General features: G+C 36.2%; 1 protein-coding gene across 4 annotated transcripts in view; it reads left to right on the top strand.

Moving 5' to 3' along the window:
• The window catches only part of caskin1 (CASK interacting protein 1), a 152550-nt gene that overhangs the window by 101878 nt on the left and 29001 nt on the right, over window positions 1–21671 (top strand). For 3 of the 4 annotated variants that reach the window (XM_079253398.1, XM_079253395.1, XM_079253397.1), the window contains 6 exons: window positions 602–710; window positions 1638–1732; window positions 2933–3050; window positions 9649–9894; window positions 19275–19379; window positions 20007–20125. In XM_079253398.1, the coding sequence (XP_079109524.1) occupies window positions 602–710; window positions 1638–1732; window positions 2933–3050; window positions 9649–9894; window positions 19275–19379; window positions 20007–20125 (792 nt within the window). The remainder of the gene's footprint in view (window positions 1–601; window positions 711–1637; window positions 1733–2932; window positions 3051–9648; window positions 9895–19274; window positions 19380–20006; window positions 20126–21671) is intronic. The other variant, XM_079253396.1, reaches the window with a different exon arrangement.

Consider the following 21671-nt stretch of genomic DNA (forward strand, 5'->3'; position numbering starts at 1 on the left):
TAACTTCAGAACTATTTCATTATTTAGATTTCCGATGATTGCATGTTTCGGAAAAACATATGGAAAATCCCTTCATCCTTGTGATAAAAGTGAGCTGCAGTTATGAAGAATAAAGCTCAACAAACTATGCAAATGGCCCACTTGTGACCATGACATAAAAAGGCCACGAGGTTTATGAAAACAAGAAAGCCAATATGTTTTCATGTCTGTGTGTCCTCTGGCATGAGAACTAACTCTGTCATTTAGATGTCTAACTGTGAACGGCTGGGAGTTTTGGCCTGAGGGGCTTTTGGACTGAATTGATCTTTGTTCATTTAGCCTACATTTGGTTCCACAGATCTGAATGTGATATTGCTCCTCAAGTTTCAGCCCTCTGTGCTGAAAAATAAGATTCTGCTGCATTTAAAAAAAAAAAAAAAAGCTCATTTTAGAGTTAATTTTTGCTGGCACCATTCCGTGAAATTCATGTAAGGCATGTTGGATATGAGTTTGAAGTGAGGATCATGTACAAACATCCTTGTTTTAGTTCCTCTTCAAATAATACGAATTGCAAAGGAACCAGATGTGGAAAACATAACATTTTGTTTTCTTTTCCATTCAGAGTGGTATCAATGCTGCTGTGAGAAACACGTACAGCCAGACTGCTCTTGACATTGTCTACCAGTTCACTGCAACGCAAGCCAGCAAGGAGATAAAACAGCTGCTGAGGGGTAGGATGGATGGATGGATGGATGGATGGATGGTTGTATGTGTTGTATGAATGGATAGATGGATGGATGATGGATATATGGATGAATACATGGATGGAGGGATGGATGGTTAATGGATATATGGATGTGTGGATGGATGGATGGATGGATACATGCATAGATGGATGATGGATATATGGATGGATGGATGGATGGATGAAATATGTTTTGTTTATTACACTGATGATTTAGTTCAAGTCGCTGCCATCAAATAAAAATTAACTGAAAAAATGCCAAACCCACTGTTTTCCATGAGGGATGCAGCCCTGCAGGTTTGCTCATTGTTCCCCTGCTTCAACACATCTGACTCAAATTAATCCAAGAGCCTTTAAAGTTCGTACAAGGATTCATTAAGTTGGGTCCGGTGTGTTGAAGCAGGGAAACACAGAAAGCCAACAGGATTTTGGGCCTCACAGGACCAAAGTGAGCATCCCTGACCTGATATTTATCATGAATATCATAAAATGTCTCATATCAACATCTGAAATGTTGGTTATGATCCACTGGGACAAAAAAATAGATTTTGAGTTCTGCATTTATTAACATTTCAAAAGTTAAGACTGAAGTTGTCATTTTACATTAGAGTAAGTACTAATATACTGCTAGCAGCTTATTAGCATAGCTATGCACTAAGTCAGGAAAGCATAAATTCATAGTCAAGAAGGAAAGTTAAAGCGCTTTTGGCAGTACCGAAATTATCATATCAATCTTCCCATTTTGGCATCGTCTAATGGCAGAAAAGTAGACTTTCCTTGAATTTTGATTTGCCACTTTGCATAATGTATTATAAGAATTTTTAAAGCTGCAGGTAGTGATATTTCAGCATCCTGTCTGGATAGGAATCAAGTAATAAGATGTATTTTTGTATATGACATCTCTGCCTCACAGATGCATCAGCAGCGCTGCAAGTTCGGGCTCTGAAGGATTACTGCAACAACTACGACCTGACCAGCCTCAACATCAAAGCTGGAGACGTCATCACGGTAACCAGCAATGACCGCTCTTAAGATATGAATTCAAACCCACGAGGCCTGATTGTTGATAGTTAATGAGTTTTAACCCTAGACTGTATATAAAAAGATGGACAGAGCCTCTGTGACGTCATCTGTAGGTTTCTGAAGAGGTGAATTGAAGCTCATTGGGCCCTTCCTATCATCACCATCTTGGCAGTATCATGCGTGTCGTCTCTCCCAGAATCTACAAAAATGGGCAAAGAAGTCACACTGTTAAGTGGCTAAAAACTGCGGCTTTTCTACGTTCTTCCTTCTTGCAGTGGGAGATCCGTACCTGTCAATCAAGAGGACACGCCCCTAAACTTGCCAAATTTCAAGATAAAATTACTTTTAAACGGGCGAGTTAGAAAAAAATCCCAAAAGGCTCTAGAAATGCACATGATAGACGTCACTGTGTTGTTGAACAAGTTCGGGACCCAGAGTTTTAAGGTCAAAAAGTTACCAAATGTGTCTTTTAGTGTTCAGAAGCCTTAATGACACAAAAGCTGTTGTGTTTACTTAACATAACTAGGGCTGTGTATTGGCAAGAATCTGATGATGCACATATGGATCACAATGCGGGCCAACAATATGATAAATTGCGATATATCAGGATACTGTAAGACAATATACTGCATTTTTTTCTTTACTAGTAGTAAACACTGAATGCTGTTGCACGCTTGACTTCAACTTACTGAATAAGAACAGAAGATGTACATTTTACTGTATAATAAATAAAAACACTTTTGAATATCAATATAATATTGTCACACAAAATATTGCGATATTTCAACATATCTGTATTTTCTTACACCCCTAAACCGAGACAAACATCCCATTTTGAGGTGCTCACAGGTGGATTTAGAGAATTCTCACTGCAGTTTTGGTGAGATAACTAATGAATATGCAAGAATGAACAGTTTCAGCATCGTTTACTGCGGATATGTTTTACAGAACACATACTTGCTTGATACATCATTTATGAATATTTATGCAAATTTATTCTGCCTTTGGGTGCTTATTACGGTAGTGATGAATCCAAGCAGTGCCTGTGTGTCTTCCCTCAGGGTCTGAATGAACAATAAGGCTTCGCTGCTGACTGTCTCAGTGGATTTAATCCAGTTTGTAAGAAAGCAGTGTCTCCTAATTCACATTTGCCAAACATTGTCGTGAACATTTTTTACTCTCCAGGTTCTGGAGCAGCATCCTGATGGACGCTGGAAAGGTTGTATCCATGACAACAGAACAGGAAATGATCGAGTGGGCTACTTCCCATCAACTCTGGTCGAGGTCATCAGTAAGCGTACAGGTGTGTTTTCATTCCTTAGTGTGTGTGTTTTAGAGAGTTAAAGTGTGTTTGAGGTATTTACCTGTTTGAGTTGAACTCAGAAGAACTGGAAGAGGTTGATTATGAAGAGAAGTAATCGGCATTTTTCTACAGCAGCTATAGTCTTACAAGAAAAAGTCACAAAAAACTTTCCTGAATAAAAGCCAGAGTAGAAATCCTATCTTCAAATTACATTTCCTTTATCTATGCTGGTATAAGATCATTGTGATCATCAAAGTGTTGCCAAACAGCCAGAATTGTTGGATTTGTAGTCCAACCATAATGTTTGAAGTCATCCTGGATGTACTCTTTAACATAGATACGTGCAGATTTTTAGTTTAGCCAGTTTATCCAGAAGATAAGTACTATAGTCATTTACACAACATATCCTGGGTAAAACTTAGTACTTTTAGCACTATTTGTTAAATGTTGGAAAAGGACAAGTAAAACTCATGGAGAGCAGTTCAAAAATAAAAATGCAATAATTTCTTTTAGGAATATTTCCACCATTTTCATGTGTAAGGTCAAGATAAAACTTTTAATCCAAGCGAAGAGAGAAACCATTCTCAGCTTTTGTCACTGATCACATGTTGCTCGACAATGATGTTCGCTAAAAAAAAAAAAAAAAAAATTGATAAAATAAAAGCCACAATTTCATTTTCCAGACTGCCTGCTGACCCCTGCCATTAAATGAGATAGCTGGAAGCACCCCTAGCTGTGTTAGGGAGAACTCTGTTGGTTTTCAAGCACCAAATGAACAAAAAAATAAATACATGAAAAAGAAAAAAAATTATAGTTTCTTTTAGTGTAAATGTGACTGCGATGAAGCTGGCTGGATATTTGACAAATTCAACCTTAACCACGTTGTAAATGTGAGATGCAGAGATGACAGTTTCCGTGTTTTATTTCTTTTTATGTCAATAAACAGTCGTAGAAATAGGTATGTTTTCTCACATTAACGTTATGCCTAAATACAACTCAGCCATCCCTCATTTTTACATTGTGTTAATGTTATCTGCTTCTGTTGTTTTTCTTGTTTTGTTTATTTGACATGAGGAATTATTTGTTAGGGGAACTTTCCACAGCTGGAAGTCTGAAACCCAACCAGCTTCAAAAGATTAATAACCCTTTGATGACTTGAAAGATTTTAATTCTGCCCGTGAGAAATCAAGTAAGTCATTTTAAATGTGAAATCAGGTAGCTAGACATAAATCAGGTAGCTAGACATAAATCAGGTAGCGATATCATCATCAGTTTTGGAAGTTTGTAAACCAGGATATTGGAAAACCATGCAGGTCTGATAACCAAAAAGGCACACTTTTAAAAAAAAAAAAAAAAAAAAGTATGGCTGTCTCACCTGACCACATGACTGAACTAGTTTGGAAAGTATAAAGTTTGTTAGCAGCTAGCATCTTGCCATCCAACATGGTGACATAACAAAAAATGTGACATTCCTGAGAATGGTCTATATCAGTTCCATTAAAAGGAATTGATAAAATAATAAATAAATACGAAAATTGATCAAGGCCTTACCAAGACTTAAAATGAGTAAAATACAACCTCAGATAAACAGTTACAGATGAAATGACACTGGCAAAATGAATAATCTCTCACTCTTTCTACAAGAGTTTAAATGTTCAGTACGTTCAAGTGCTACTAAATAAATACACTTGATTAAATTATCATTATTAGTGTACGATAGAGGTTTTGTCAGTTTAATAAATCAGAGCAGGTGTGTGTCAACACACTGTTAAAGAAGTATGATATCAGCAATGACCTCAAAGAAGAAATTATTGCTGCTCGTCAGATTGGGAAGGATTAAAAGGATATTTTCAAACTATTTTGAGTTGTACAGATTTTTTAAACTGTTAACTAGAGAAAAATATACAAGACTGCTGCCAATCCTTCCAAGTGGATGCCCCAGCAATTTCAGACCAAGATCAGACCATGCAATGCTCAGAAGAACTGTAATAAAAACACCTCATCTCAGACTCTCCAGGACTCAGTTTGTATGTTAAATGTTAATGAAAGACAAGTATGGCTTGTTTGGAAGAGTTTCAGAAGAAAGTCTCTTTATGAAGAGAGATGGGATGCAATGCAGCACAGTTTAGGTTTGACACATTTGAATTTCAGTTTTTCTTTGAATAGATTAGACTGAAGTGCAAATGTCTAGTCATGATGCACAAATGAAATGTGACAATGATCCCAAACTTAGCAGCTGATCACCAACAGAACATTCCTAAGAAATAAATTGAGATGCTGACATGATCCATTTCACTAAAGAAATGGATCATGTCAGCATCTCGATTTAAAATGAAAGTAATGCTAGAGGTGCTTTTACAAGATCTTGAATTGTGTGGCAAATTTAGTTTTATCTGCATTTTGGCTTAGTTTTTCTTAACACAAATAATATATGTCATGTCGTTCATTTGAGGTTGCATTTACCTCATTTTAAAACCTGATATGGATTTGATAATATTGTCTAATAGTTTTTTGGGTTTTTTTTTTATGTTGGCTGTATTTTTTTTTTATTAATAATAAGATAAAATTAGAAAACTAGTCAGCAAAGACTGTGCTGTTAAACTGTAATTAAAACTACCTAGCTAACGTAGCCAGTTTAGCTTTAGCATATCACAAAGAGCAACAACACTCGTATCATCAGTTTAGATTAATGTAAACTTGAAGCACATTTTCTCCATTGTTCTGTCACTGTCCATTAGATCATAAATGGTTTCATACAGTTTCCGATATAATAAAGCTTCTGTGGGAAATGTGTTTTCATTGTAAAAGCTAGATAAAAGTAATGATACCACTCTTATGTTTGTGAACTTAAAATTTATTCCAGTTAGCTTAACATAGCACAGATATTGAAAAAGCTAACTTAGCTCTGTTTTAAAGTGTTGTAAAAGAAAATAAATAAACAAAAGTTACATACGTTCACTATTAAAAGTATCATTTATTGACATTACTCTTGTGTATGTGCACTAAAATGTTCTACCAGTTAGCTTAGCTTTTGTGGGTTAGCACAAATACCAGACACAGCTAGTTTGACTCTATATAAAACTTTTTCTTTTAGAAAGCATTTCCAACATGCATGTACAATATCATTGATTAAAATATTACATCATTTATTGAAAATACTTATGTGTTATGCACTACAATGTGCTACAGCTTATCTTAGGACTGCTTAAATTAGCGCAAATACTAGAGCAAATACTGCTTGGCTCTGTTAAAGTTTATCAGGTGCAAACAGCACTTAAATTGGCACAAATTTAAAGATTTAATCACTTTTTGTTATTATTATAACATGAAAGAATATGTGTAACACTATACATTCTCTTCTTTCTGAGACTTTCTGATATTGTAGCTAACTATTAAGTAGCTACTGGCATTAGCTCAATATTCATTTGGTACCTGCTATTGAGTGTTATTCATCATCTAACCCCAAGCATGTGTATAAATAAGATTTGCTACTCATAATTTAAATTTATACTGCTTAGCGGGCATGCTGTCTGGCACCTTGGTCCATTATTTAACCATCTCCCCCCATCTTTTAACAACTCAATGAGCTTCTAATCTTCTGGGTGTCTTCGACTGACCATATTCAGCTCCATCCTGTCATTTACTGTTACTGCTCAGTCATAAACTGGCTCAGATGTTTTTAATGTGTATCGTTGTCAGTGTTGAGTTGTTTGTCCATCTTTATGTCTTTGTCGAAATGTACATGCCTGCTTGTGTCACTATTTATCCCTGTCTCTAATTGTTTAGGATAGTCACTCACCTTGGTCACATCATGTTATCTGGACACCATTTTTTGCCATGATGTTCCCTGATTAATTAATCATACTGTATAGTTACTTCATAACAATGCAAACCCTTCATGGTCTAAGTTTTGGCCTTATCTGTCCTCACATACATCACATGCTGTACAGCATAACAGAGAACAACAGCTGGAGCTAAACTGTGAAAAAACAGCTGGAGCATTCCCATTTGTCTTGCAGAGCCACATCTACTGATCACCAACAAGCACATTCACACACACACTTGGGAGCTGCAACAGCTGTTGTAGTGATTTATTTTCTTTTACTCAGCCATTTGTTATCAATTTTTAATTATTCTTATTTTTCTACCACATGTAGGGTATTTCACATCTGATGATGCTTTTCTATTAACAGAGATTTTATATTCAATATTTTAAGACTGACAAATAAATAATTTAGCTTAATTTCATAGTCACATCCCTTTAATGTAAAGTGTACACTTATTTCAAGTCTGTTTACTAGTTTATATATGGATGTGGATATTCACAAATATGGCTCTTCAATAGACATCAGTGAGTCATCCAATACACTGACATGCACTGTAGAATAAATTAAAATATATATTTGAAAGTGTAATATGTAGATACATACAAATACCATACATACATACATTGCAATTGTCAAGTTTGTGCCAGTTTTTGATAAACAGGCCAGCTATATTTCTTAAAATATTTAGATTATATAAATATGACTATATTTTATTGTGTAACTAAAGTCAAATTAGATTGAAAATAAAGAAAAGCGTCATTGCACAGGCCTGTAGAAGTTGAAAAAGGGCTGTTTTTAAAAAAAAATAATTTATGCATCAGAGGGATATTACTGTATTTTCCACATTGGTAACTTAAAGTTACAATTACATCTAATCAACTGCTGGTTTTTTAGGTATCCAGGATGGATTTGAAAAAACAAACAAACAAAAAACAGCCATCAGAGGTCACTGGAGAGTGGGAAGACATGTTGGACCTCACAGGCTCAACAAAACTGAACGATAGGCAGAAAATGCTCATAAAAATGCTCTGATGTGTCTCTGTTTCAGCTAAACATTCAGATGGTTTGCTTAGAATTTGGTGCAACCAATATTAAAACATGGATCCATCATGCCTTGGATCAACAAAAATTCAGGTTATTGGTGGTGTCATAGTGTGGACAACATTTCTAGACCCGTTTGAGCCCCTTAGCACCAACATGACATGGTTTAACCCCCACAGCCCACCTGCTGACCATGTCCATCCCTTTCTGAGCACAGTGTAGCATCTTCTGATGGAAACTTCCAGCAGGATGATGCACCATGTCACAAAGCTCACATCATCTCCACCATGACGATGAGTTCACTGTCCTCCAACGGCCTCCACAGTCACCAGATCTCAGTCCAACAGAGCAGCTTTGGGACGTGGTGGAACGGGAGATTCTCATCATGATGTGCAGCAACTGTGTGATGCTTCATGTCAACATGTAGAAAAATCTCTGAGGAATGTTTCCAACACTTTGTTGAATCTATAGATCCGTCTCCATTACTCCTAGAACTGGGCAAAACTAAATATTACAATAATTTAAAAAAAAATGAAAACACCTACATTTCGAAAAAGAAAAAGTCTCAGATATCTCAAAAAAGTTTTTACGCTTTCATGATGTGGTTTTTCAGACGTTTTAGTGGAGAAATATATTGCAAAAGTGTAACGGAAACACTGTTTTTGCATTTACGTGTCCCCGGACTTAACATGGGAGGTTGTTACCAGTCCATTTATGGTAAAGAAGGCGCGGTGTGGAACAAAACACAGCAAATATCAGAGATTTAGAAAACGAAAATGAGGGAGAAAAGCTTTGAAAAGCCATAGCAAGTAGAAAAACCTAAAATAATGCTATGTGGCTACCTTGCATAAGCCGCAGTTCTCGTGAAATCTTGATAACCGGACGGGATTTTACGAGAACTGAGGCTCAAGCGCAAAGAAAAGGTTTAATATTAACACCTGCAAAATGCAATTGTTGTTCGTCAAAAATTCCAAATATTGCTTTTATTTTACTAAAGAAATGTAATGGAAACGCAACTTGTGACACCAAAATGAAGCCAGGTCTGAAGGAAAAGGAGGACCAACATGGTACGAGCATATTGGATCGGATAAAGCAGCTGATGAGTGTAAATATGTCTCTGCTTAAGTATGTATTATTGGTCAGTAATGCACTTTGCCAAACAAGATAGGAAGCCAAATTCCAGATATCACAAATGGTTACACATGTTCCATCAGTTTCTCTCACTCCACATTTTATTCAGGATTTTTTTTATTATATTTATCAACAAAGGATGTTTATGGTCCCTACAGTCTGAACCTGGAACAGTGGAATCAGATGTTATGTTTTACATGGCATGACAGTATGACAGTAGCCATGACATGCACCATACTGGTTGTAACTGGTCTATCTCTTCTGCACTGCACAATATGACTTACAGAAAATAAATGTTACATGTCGAAACAGCCTTTATATGCATCACTTCACCTCTCCGTAAGTTACATTTCATCTCACTGTTTCCCACATTTGTCTTCTTCTTCTCATCATCCTTCCACTTTTACATCCGTTGCATGCATCCCTCTTCTTGGTTTGAGTTGTAACCTCAGTCTTTGTTTTACTTTTCTTCCCCCTCCTCCTTTTTTCTTACGTGTAATTCTCTGTTTTGTTGTTTGTTTGTTCCGTGGCGGTGGTCCACCGTTGGCTGGTTGTGTGTGTGTGTGTTTCCGTGTGTCGTCACGGTGGGTGTTATCTAGGTTTGGCCAGCACAGTCATTTGCACTCAACAGTTTCAAAAGATACCGCTGGTTGCCCCGGCGACGGTTGCCCCTGCCAACGCGGTAGTCAACGGCAACGACACCACGTTCCATCAGATCCATATCCTGCCTCCACCGCCTCCTCCTCCACCACATTCCCATCAGCCACTGCTTCCACTTTTCACTTCCTTTGGCTATAACAGGTCGCCCGTGACAACTCCACAGGGAGACACACCCACTGCCCCAGGTACACGCCCACTTTTCATTATTATTATTATTATTATTATTATTATTATTATTATTATTATTATTATTATTAAAGCTTTAAGGGATGCTTTCTTCTTGCGTCTGAAAAACGTTAAATTTTAATTGGATAATAAAAACTGTAATCAACGTTTTTAATCGTTTTTCTTAAGAAGGCATCCATTAAAGCTTTCTGTTATGAATCATTATTTGTGTGATTTTCTATGTTTGCTCATATTGTCTAACTTTTGTTTTTCTGTTTTTGCTGTTGTCATCTTCATTATTGAGAGCCAAAGCCAGTTTCTCAAGTCTGAAAATATTTTACTTGGCCACATATTATAGAGCACATAAACTGCCATAATTGAAGATATTTTCAAATAAACTGGTAAATAAATTATTAAATTTGCATGCTAGTTAAGCAAATAATTGATTAATGTGAAACATAAATTACTTCTTTAGTTTAAATTTCATGTTCTTTTGACATAGCCTTGTCACCCCATGGATCAGCTTGTCATCTATTGGTTGATCATCTAGTTGTGTTGATTCTATTTTGTAAAATGGTGCCAAAAACCAAAGATGAAAAAATAGTGCTTCCTCACATGCAGCTACGACGCAAAACACTTATTTATTTAAAGGACTGTAACAACTCGTGGTTTACAAGTCACTAAGTAATCTGTAGACCTATTGATAAGAATGGATTATTTTTTATAGAGTTAAGGTCCATTTATGCTCCCCTACGTACTTAAATGGGGACATTTGTTTCCTACGTTGCCGTACGTCACTGTCCTCATACTTCCATATGTCTTTTACGTTGCCATGATTGATAAGTCAGTTCAGCGACTAGTGAGCAGTGATGATACAATCAGCACTGACAGCATTCACATAGGAGCACCATATTCTACTGTGTTTTGGAAACAGAAATTGAAAAATGGATGTGAAGAAGTAACACTACACCATAATAAAGACTTAAATGTTAAAGTGGAGCTGGGCGTGGTGTTGTTGCCTGGCAACTGATTAACACTTTGGTAAATGATATGTGCAAACTTGTGTTGATATCCTAGCATCTTATGAAGTTCACACGATCATTTGAATAGAGAGTATAGGACTTTAATAGAGCTGGCTGGCTTAACCATACTTCCAAAGAGCTTGTTGTGGAGGGTGCGGACCTAAAAGCAGGAAGAAGAAGCAGGAGGCGGACGGGTCCAGGAACAAACAGGGCTCGACAGACTTACAACAGGGACAGCACTGGAGAAACGACAATCTGGTGGCGAACAAATAAAACCGAGCGGCACACACTGAGGTGAAGCAAATTAAACCAGGTTTGCTGGTGATCAAAGCCACTTAAGTAAGCCCACAGAGCATGGCATGAGGTTCACCAGAAACCACGACGTTTCTGCGACTCCAAAAATAGCGGCAATCATCATCATTATAATCCATTTATTCATAAAGCACTTTAACACCAATCATGTCTGAAACAGCATGCTGTAAATCTGAAAAGCACAGAAGTACATAAAAACAACAAATTAAAATAAATAAAATTACAAGGGTAGTATGCCAGAACCATTAACGTATCTGTGTAAAAGCGGGAGCACAAAACTCCCTCTTCTGCTTCTGCTTCTTTATAGTCGGTAGTTTGCTTCTGTTCAGGCTTCATGTCTTAAAGAAATAAAAACTAAAATAAAGGTTATGTCTCAGTTGCTGAGACTCGTGTTGATGCCTGTCTGAAGCCTCGTATGACCCATGGTTCATCTGTTTGTGTATCAGAGCCAAAAATAAACTAAAACAAAAAAACCACATTAACGAGCAGTCAAAAAATTTTAGATATTAATTAATTTATGTGTTAATGCAATGATTATTGTGTTAACGTGCCTCATAAAAGAGAAAAAAAAATCAAGAACAGCCACAATACAGAAATTAATCAACCTATAAATAAACAAAATTGTTCAATAATTTCAATAATAAAACCATAATTATAAAATGAAAAAGTACAAAATATTAATTGAATAAATAAAGTAAAATATAGAATAAAATAATTGTTCCTACACAAAAATGATTAAGTAAATGTGAAATAAATTAAATAAAATTTCAAAGAAAAGAAGATATAAGTAAGTAAAATTTAAGTAATTATAAGTAAGTAAATATAATAAAAAGAAATGAATTAACAGAAATCAAATAAAAAAATAAGCTGAATTAAAAAAGACAAAGTAAACAAATCATTAACACCAGACTAAATTCATTTAGTGAAAAAGTGTAGAAAAAACTTTGTGTTAATTAGTGCTTTAATTTTTTTTTATAATTAAATAATTAAATTATTTTATTTTATTTTATTGAATTAGCATTTATTCGAGTATAAATATCTTTACTGATTCATTTTTATATTATTTTTACATTGATGTGACATAAATAAAGTTTTGATATTATACTATATTGACTTTCAGTTATGGCAGTTTCAGCTCTCCGTACCATATAAAGGCTTCGTTAATCGGCTCGAGTTCAGTCAAGAAAAGCCAGTTAAATTCATGTTGTTGCCAAAATCAGGTCCTTTTGGGTGTAAAGCTTGTTTCAAACTCCACGAGAAGAACTTTATTCTTGTTCTCAAGGCTACAAGAACAAGAAGGAAGTTGTTTTGGTCCAGTCAAGTCAAACTCCACGAGAAGCTTCGTCCACGGCAGGGTGGGATCTGCACACGGCGGTCCGTGTCTTTAAATGCCGCGTGTGCTGTTTACGTTACTGCACTTTCTCACCAGCTGTTAGTCAAAACTATCCGTTCAACGTTGCATCAGGAAACATAAGCAAGAACTGTCCGGATCTCAGTGTTAACCGACTGATCTCACATTACTCATTAAAACCCGATGAGAAGTTCTGCTCGGCTGATGCATCGAGAAAAACCGCGAGACGTCCCCAAAAATGTCCGATAATGAACGAAAGGACATCATTTTGTTCTCGCCGCCTTGAGAAAAAGAAGTTCTTGCTTCTCATGGAGCATTTTACAGGCTTTAAACTGCCACCATCACAGGCAATCAATCCTGTAATCATTCCTATTTCCACAGAGATCACAGAATAATTACACACACTGGCCGTACGTCTTTCACCACTTTAACCACAGATCATAAAATAAACACTTTGTTTTAACACACATCTGACCTCCTTTGCAACACTGTTGCATGTTTTGTTGATGCATCTATTGTTTGTTCTGCTTGTGAAACAAGAAAAAATGTGTTAATGAAGTAAAACTGAAGAACTGCTAACATTTCCAGGGATTTTTTTCTACATATCATCAGACTTGAGGAGTAAAATTCATCATTTTACTGTGGTCACATGACTTGTTGAGAATTCATTTTAACATCTGGGTTTCCTTTATTTACGTATTTATTTATTTTCAGGTCATTTTCCTTCCTTATTTTCCTGTGTGTTTTCTTTCTCCCTTCTTCCTGCGTATCATAGTTTTTCCTGCTAGTTTCGCAACCAGACACGCCTCATCCCACAGCTCGTATCCTCACCAGCGTTTTCTGGTCCTCGTCCTGTTTGTTCATGTCGCCAGTGATTGGTTCAGCATCACCTTTCCCAACGCTGTCCCTTCACCCATGTGTGTTTTTGTGGGTTGCGAAAAGTGGGGATAATTAAGTTAAAAAGAAGCAGAGAGAGATGGAAACTCTGAGATGAACCAACATTTAAATATTAGTGAAGTTTGAGATAAAAACATGACTTAGTCTTTTAAAAAGGGATTTTTAATTATGCTTTTTGTTGCTTTTTCTCAGACGAGCAAGGAGGTGAGATTTTCTGTCACTGCGACAAAGTTTATATTTAGATTCATAATAATTTATTCCAGACAGTAACACATGTTCTCAGATTCATTAGCGCTCAGTATTTTGTAAAAAAAACCTGCTAAAATCTCACATCCCGTGCAGAAACTGGCAGGTTAGAAAGTGTGAAGCTGTTTCATTGTTAGAAAGTGTTTTCCAGGTAAGATGTTTCCTGAACTGTGAACCAGATGAACCCTTTCAGACTCATTTTGTGCTGCTTTATGAGTCCAGAAATGGGGAACGCGGCACCTTCTTGGTTTGACAATCCACATTAAAACTGCTATTTTATGAGTATTTTAACCCTTTAAAGCCTGACTAATGAAAAATTTCACCTGACCACATGACTGAACTAGTTTGGAAAGTATAAAGTTTGTTAGCAGCTAGCATCTTGCCATCCAACATGGTGACATAACAAAAAATGTGACATTCCTGAGAATGGTCTATATCAGTTCCATTAAAAGGAATTGATAAAATAATAAATAAATACGAAAATTGATCAAGGCCTTACCAAGACTTAAAATGAGTAAAATACAACCTCAGATAAACAGTTACAGATGAAATGACACTGGCAAAATGAATAATCTCTCACTCTTTCTACAAGAGTTTAAATGTTCAGTACGTTCAAGTGCTACTAAATAAATACACTTGATTAAATTATCATTATTAGTGTACGATAGAGGTTTTGTCAGTTTAATAAATCAGAGCAGGTGTGTGTCAACACACTGTTAAAGAAGTATGATATCAGCAATGACCTCAAAGAAGAAATTATTGCTGCTCGTCAGATTGGGAAGGATTAAAAGGATATTTTCAAACTATTTTGAGTTGTACAGATTTTTTAAACTGTTAACTAGAGAAAAATATACAAGACTGCTGCCAATCCTTCCAAGTGGATGCCCCAGCAATTTCAGACCAAGATCAGACCATGCAATGCTCAGAAGAACTGTAATAAAAACACCTCATCTCAGACTCTCCAGGACTCAGTTTGTATGTTAAATGTTAATGAAAGACAAGTATGGCTTGTTTGGAAGAGTTTCAGAAGAAAGTCTCTTTATGAAGAGAGATGGGATGCAATGCAGCACAGTTTAGGTTTGACACATTTGAATTTCAGTTTTTCTTTGAATAGATTAGACTGAAGTGCAAATGTCTAGTCATGATGCACAAATGAAATGTGACAATGATCCCAAACTTAGCAGCTGATCACCAACAGAACATTCCTAAGAAATAAATTGAGATGCTGACATGATCCATTTCACTAAAGAAATGGATCATGTCAGCATCTCGATTTAAAATGAAAGTAATGCTAGAGGTGCTTTTACAAGATCTTGAATTGTGTGGCAAATTTAGTTTTATCTGCATTTTGGCTTAGTTTTTCTTAACACAAATAATATATGTCATGTCGTTCATTTGAGGTTGCATTTACCTCATTTTAAAACCTGATATGGATTTGATAATATTGTCTAATAGTTTTTTGGGTTTTTTTTTTATGTTGGCTGTATTTTTTTTTTATTAATAATAAGATAAAATTAGAAAACTAGTCAGCAAAGACTGTGCTGTTAAACTGTAATTAAAACTACCTAGCTAACGTAGCCAGTTTAGCTTTAGCATATCACAAAGAGCAACAACACTCGTATCATCAGTTTAGATTAATGTAAACTTGAAGCACATTTTCTCCATTGTTCTGTCACTGTCCATTAGATCATAAATGGTTTCATACAGTTTCCGATATAATAAAGCTTCTGTGGGAAATGTGTTTTCATTGTAAAAGCTAGATAAAAGTAATGATACCACTCTTATGTTTGTGAACTTAAAATTTATTCCAGTTAGCTTAACATAGCACAGATATTGAAAAAGCTAACTTAGCTCTGTTTTAAAGTGTTGTAAAAGAAAATAAATAAACAAAAGTTACATACGTTCACTATTAAAAGTATCATTTATTGACATTACTCTTGTGTATGTGCACTAAAATGTTCTACCAGTTAGCTTAGCTTTTGTGGGTTAGCACAAATACCAGACACAGCTAGTTTGACTCTATATAAAACTTTTTCTTTTAGAAAGCATTTCCAACATGCATGTACAATATCATTGATTAAAATATTACATCATTTATTGAAAATACTTATGTGTTATGCACTACAATGTGCTACAGCTTATCTTAGGACTGCTTAAATTAGCGCAAATACTAGAGCAAATACTGCTTGGCTCTGTTAAAGTTTATCAGGTGCAAACAGCACTTAAATTGGCACAAATTTAAAGATTTAATCACTTTTTGTTATTATTATAACATGAAAGAATATGTGTAACACTATACATTCTCTTCTTTCTGAGACTTTCTGATATTGTAGCTAACTATTAAGTAGCTACTGGCATTAGCTCAATATTCATTTGGTACCTGCTATTGAGTGTTATTCATCATCTAACCCCAAGCATGTGTATAAATAAGATTTGCTACTCATAATTTAAATTTATACTGCTTAGCGGGCATGCTGTCTGGCACCTTGGTCCATTATTTAACCATCTCCCCCCATCTTTTAACAACTCAATGAGCTTCTAATCTTCTGGGTGTCTTCGACTGACCATATTCAGCTCCATCCTGTCATTTACTGTTACTGCTCAGTCATAAACTGGCTCAGATGTTTTTAATGTGTATCGTTGTCAGTGTTGAGTTGTTTGTCCATCTTTATGTCTTTGTCGAAATGTACATGCCTGCTTGTGTCACTATTTATCCCTGTCTCTAATTGTTTAGGATAGTCACTCACCTTGGTCACATCATGTTATCTGGACACCATTTTTTGCCATGATGTTCCCTGATTAATTAATCATACTGTATAGTTACTTCATAACAATGCAAACCCTTCATGGTCTAAGTTTTGGCCTTATCTGTCCTCACATACATCACATGCTGTACAGCATAACAGAGAACAACAGCTGGAGCTAAACTGTGAAAAAACAGCTGGAGCATTCCCATTTGTCTTGCAGAGCCACATCTACTGATCACCAACAAGCACATTCACACACACACTTGGGAGCTGCAACAGCTGTTGTAGTGATTTATTTTCTTTTACTCAGCCATTTGTTATCAATTTTTAATTATTCTTATTTTTCTACCACATGTAGGGTATTTCACATCTGATGATGCTTTTCTATTAACAGAGATTTTATATTCAATATTTTAAGACTGACAAATAAAACCTAATATTTAGTCTTAAACAAGCATATTTTGCATTTACCATCATGCGACATGTTGAAGTGTATTCTGCTGCTTCCTGAACACAAGAATCAGATTGTTTTCAACAGGATTTTGAGCAAAGTTTTTACCATAAACTGATGTAAAATGTCTCAAAAACAGTGTGCACCATGTCAGGCCTAACAGGATTAGACCTGAGATGCTGTCTGCTGTCTCGTCTGAAGTTGCTTGGATGGATGTAAAATGGCGAGAAGGAGCTGCGTTCCCCATGAAAACAAAGGGAACTTTTTTCTGTGTGTGTGTTACTCCGGAGCACTGTTGGTCCCACATATAAACCATTAATAAGTCCTTTTGAAAGAAGGTTACAATGGTTTATAAAACTCTCCGAATGCACTACAGCAGCTCCATTCTGAAAAGCCCAACATATATAATCACACACTTATGGATGTATTATATATGTATGTGTATGTACATTATGACATATATGTGTATATACACAGGTTTTTGTTTAATGAATTTATTTATGTACTATGAGTATATAAATGTTTTCATATATCTTGATGGATATATATATATATATATTTCTCTGTGTGTGGGTGTGTATGAGCGATAAAGAGTGTGTCAGCGGAAAAATGGGATGTGTGTTTCAGGCTTTTTAAACTTTTCGGCTTCAGCCTTTTACTCTCTCACTAAGGGCCCTTCCCTTTGGCTTAGAATGAAGTTAATTTACCCATTTTATCTCTAAAATATTCAAGCAGTTTCAGTAGATTTTCCAACTTTAGAGAAGCTTCTTTACCCCGACGTTAGCGTTTTTATGTATGACACATCACGTAAAAGGTGAGATCACACAGAGTAACATTTATTTGACTTAAATCTGGAGAAACATCAACATTATTTATGCCTTTGAACTGGTTTCTGGCTGAAATGTAATGGAGACGTTTGCATTGTGTGACAGTTATGACTGATTTTTTGTAAATCTGCGAATAACTTGATGGATAGCCGCAAACTTCCAGGAAGTCGTTATTTTACAAGGAAAAAGTGTTGTTAGAGACAGAAGAGGACAACTTATGTGAAAAAATTTTTTAAATATAAACCAAATCAAACCTTCTCTGATTATTTTAACAATAAATTTTGCAGGAAAAGGTGAAAAAAAAATCTGAAAACTTTGACAAAAATTGTAAAAAAAAAAAAAAAAAAGAAAGAAATATAACTGTTAAACAAAAAGAAAAAATAACTGATAATTTTTCACAAAACAAACTTAATTTTGAGAATTTAACATGAAAAGGTAAATAAGTAAAATAACAATCTGAGTTATTTTTTAACTCATCACTTTGCAGAAATAACCCTCAGAATAATACACAATCTTTATTAAGCTCTTTTTTTGGCTATCATTTTTAAATTAAAATAAATTTGATAAAAGTAACATGACAATAAAAGCATTTCAACAGTAAAAAAAAAACTCAGAACAAAGTTGAATATTTTGTAGAGAACAATCTTACAAAATAAACTGTAAAAAATGAAAAAAATAAAATCCTGTCTAATAAAGATGCAAATTTGCTAAATAAAAGATCTTTTTCAGAATTAAGAAGAAATTACAAAATCATTTTTATGTGGTAAGTTTTAAATTAAATTAAGCAAATAAAACATACAAGAATATAAAACCAAATCATCTTGTTATTTTCAAGACATGAATTGCTAGTTTTTATATTAAGGAAAGGGAAAAATAGCATGTTAATCTTTAGTTCCTCTTTTAATACACTTTTGTTTTCTTGAAATTTCCCATCTTTCTGCCCCTCATAAACACCTGATATGCTCTCAGATATATTTCACTGACTTTGAGTCAAAATGATGAATTAGAATTAGTCTAAAATCCATTAACCATCAGATTTCTGCCATTAAATCACTTTTGTCACCAAAGATTTTCAGCATATTTAGGTGTAATATTGGACATCCCTACTATGTTATTATGGAGGTTTATTTAACATGTAAAAACAGAATATTTTTTATGTAAAAAAGTAGATGTAAAAAAGTAGAACGTTTAAGCTGCTTTACTTCATGTTATTTACATAAACGTCAGCAGGAACGATTAACTGTAAGACGGGAAAATTGTCTCGTTTGTTCATCTTTTACAGCCTAAACTAAACCTCTACACTAGCAGCTGATTAAACGTAGCAAACCGTTTAGCTGCTGAGCAGAGAAAAAGAGTCCATGTTGAACAAATATCAACTAATATCAGGCTAAGGTTAGATTATTGATGAACCAGCAACTTTCTGCCCACACGAGGCCAGAAACTAAACCCCCAGCGTCTCTTGCTGCCTTGGTGCAAACTCCTGCCTGCCAGTTTCTGAGGCCGCTTCAGGCTCGCTTAGCGGTTAACGGTGGTGTTCTGTGTTGAAGGTTGTCGAGGCTCAGAGGCAAGTCCTCACAGTTCTCCCACCCGATCCAGCGGGCCCCATGGAGGCTCCAACGAAGAGATCTGGGTTCTGCGCAAGCCCGTGGCAGGTAACTAAGCCGCGCTGCGCTGAGCCCTCTGACTCCTGAAAGTCTGACCAGGGGCCAAACAGTATCTGACATCCGTCTGCAAAGTGTTTTCCTTCTGCGATCGTGAGAGCAGAATGGCGACATCGGTCCGCTTGAGCCGCGTGGTGACGGCGTTGGAGGGTTTTCAGATACTCTTTGACCTGCTCCCATGTCCTGCTTCTCCCTCCATCTGAAGCTTAGCTGAGCAGTGGCCTCGTGTCGGCTGCAGGCATCTGCATCGGTCTACAGTCTGTGTGCGACTGCTGGTGTGGGAAAGACGAAAAACAGTGTGTGAGGTTGTGTGTGTGTGTGCGTGTGTGTGTGTGTGGGTGTGAGAGGTAAACAGATGTCTTTATTCCTCTTTTGTGTTTGTCACTCAGCCGTCCGTCAGCCTGTCTGTCCGTCCTGTCCATCCAACCACATGCTGCCCAGTGCATTTCAATGGAGAGTCACACCGCTTACAATGTACCTCAGGATACTAGCTAAACCAGCGTGTGTGTGTGTGTGTGTGTGTGTATGTATGCATTCATCTGTGTGCTACATGTGTGCTTTTGTATGTTGCGTTTGTGTGTGTGTGTGTGTGTGTGTGTGTGTGTGTGTGTGTTGCAGGTGGAGATCGTAGCAGCATTGGGAGTTCTGGAAGTGTGACCAGTGTGAGGTCTTCAGGAAGCGGTCAAAGTGCTGGCAGCGCAGCACACATCCTCCACGCACAAGCCGAGGGTGTTAAGGTACCAAACACACACACACACACACACACACGCACACACACACACACACACACACACCTTTCTTTAAACTTCTTTAAACTAAAATTTCATGATTCGTTTTGGATCAGTGCTTCTCCACCCAGTATCAGAGACCCCTAAGAGTTCTCCCAAAGAGCTCAGGGGGTCCATGAGGCTTCAGAGCCATTGTGATTAATGTCCACTAATTTTCCGCGTTTAAGAAATAAAACTAAGTTTGTATGTAGTTATTTAAGTTAAGTTTAATTAAAGGACACGACTCAGCCAGAAAACAGTAACTATGGTGACAATCTCAGTTTCAAAAGCATAAAACCAGACTTGGTTTCAGTACAGGGTAGGGCAGGGGGTCCATGGCTCTTTAGTGAGTCCATGAAGGGGGATCTTAAAGGAAATCTGTTGGAACGACTATTGGAATATCTGATTTATACCTCCTTCAAGGAGGTTTAAGTTTTTGTCGACATTCATGTTTGTTAATCTGTCTGCTTGTTAACCATTTTACGCACAAACTACTGGTGGATTTTATGACCTTGTTTCTGAGTTGGATCTTGGTCTAACTTAGATTCCATGAAAGGTTGGGAGTGATCCGGATCACCATCTGGATCCAGGAATGTTTTTGGAAGTTTATTAATGGGTACGGTTAAACAATGTTTTTTAATTCGGAATTAAATAATTCGGAATTAACGTAATCTCCTACGAGTTTACATGGAAATAATAATAACAAATGGAGCTTTACATGGAAACACGTCCTTACTTAATTCCTCTTTAGAAAGGCTGGTTGGAAGGGTTATGATTGTACAGAGGCGACGTCTTAACGTCTACCGCAAACAAACTCCCTGTTTTTCTCCCTGCTTCTCGTCTTTTCGGTTGTAATTTGTAAAAACTACATAATAAGTACAAGTTTCGTCGCTATTTTTATTATAATTTTGAAGTAACAGCTAAACACAAGCATACGACTTCACGTTTCTAAGTAACTGAGAAGGAGAAGGAAAATAGACTACTGAGGCAAAGTAGTCTGTTTGTTACGGGAGGCAAAACAATGCCCGTCATCGGGACGGGACAAGGTAACGAGCATGCTCAGAACGACTGGAATTAACTTAGAGCGGAATGAAGGTTTACATGAAAGAAGAATTAAATAGTTCTGAATTAAAATGCGAAAAAAGCAGCCACTTACATCGGAATTAAGTTTAATTCCAAATAGACTTTTGCGTTGGGAATTTGATGTTTACATGGTCATTTTTCGTCCGTTCAATGGGGAATTAACTTTTATTTGGAATTGAAGAGGAATTACAACTCCCATGTAAACGTAGCAATTGTGAGATAGGGCCATTTTCAGTAAATATGCCAATAAATCCAGAAGTTTCCCAACAGGGAAAGATATCATTAAAAAAGCTGGATCCCAGCTAAATTCTGGATTGTACCATCCAGAAACAGGGAATATAGGGAATATTTGGGATTTTCAAATGAAGATATAAACATGCAACAAACACCACAACATCGACAAGACACTGAATTCAATGTATCTGGAATCTAA

Source organism: Telmatherina bonti (assembly GCF_933228915.1).
Source record: "Telmatherina bonti genome assembly, chromosome: 14".
Lineage (NCBI taxonomy): Eukaryota > Metazoa > Chordata > Actinopteri > Atheriniformes > Telmatherinidae > Telmatherina > Telmatherina bonti.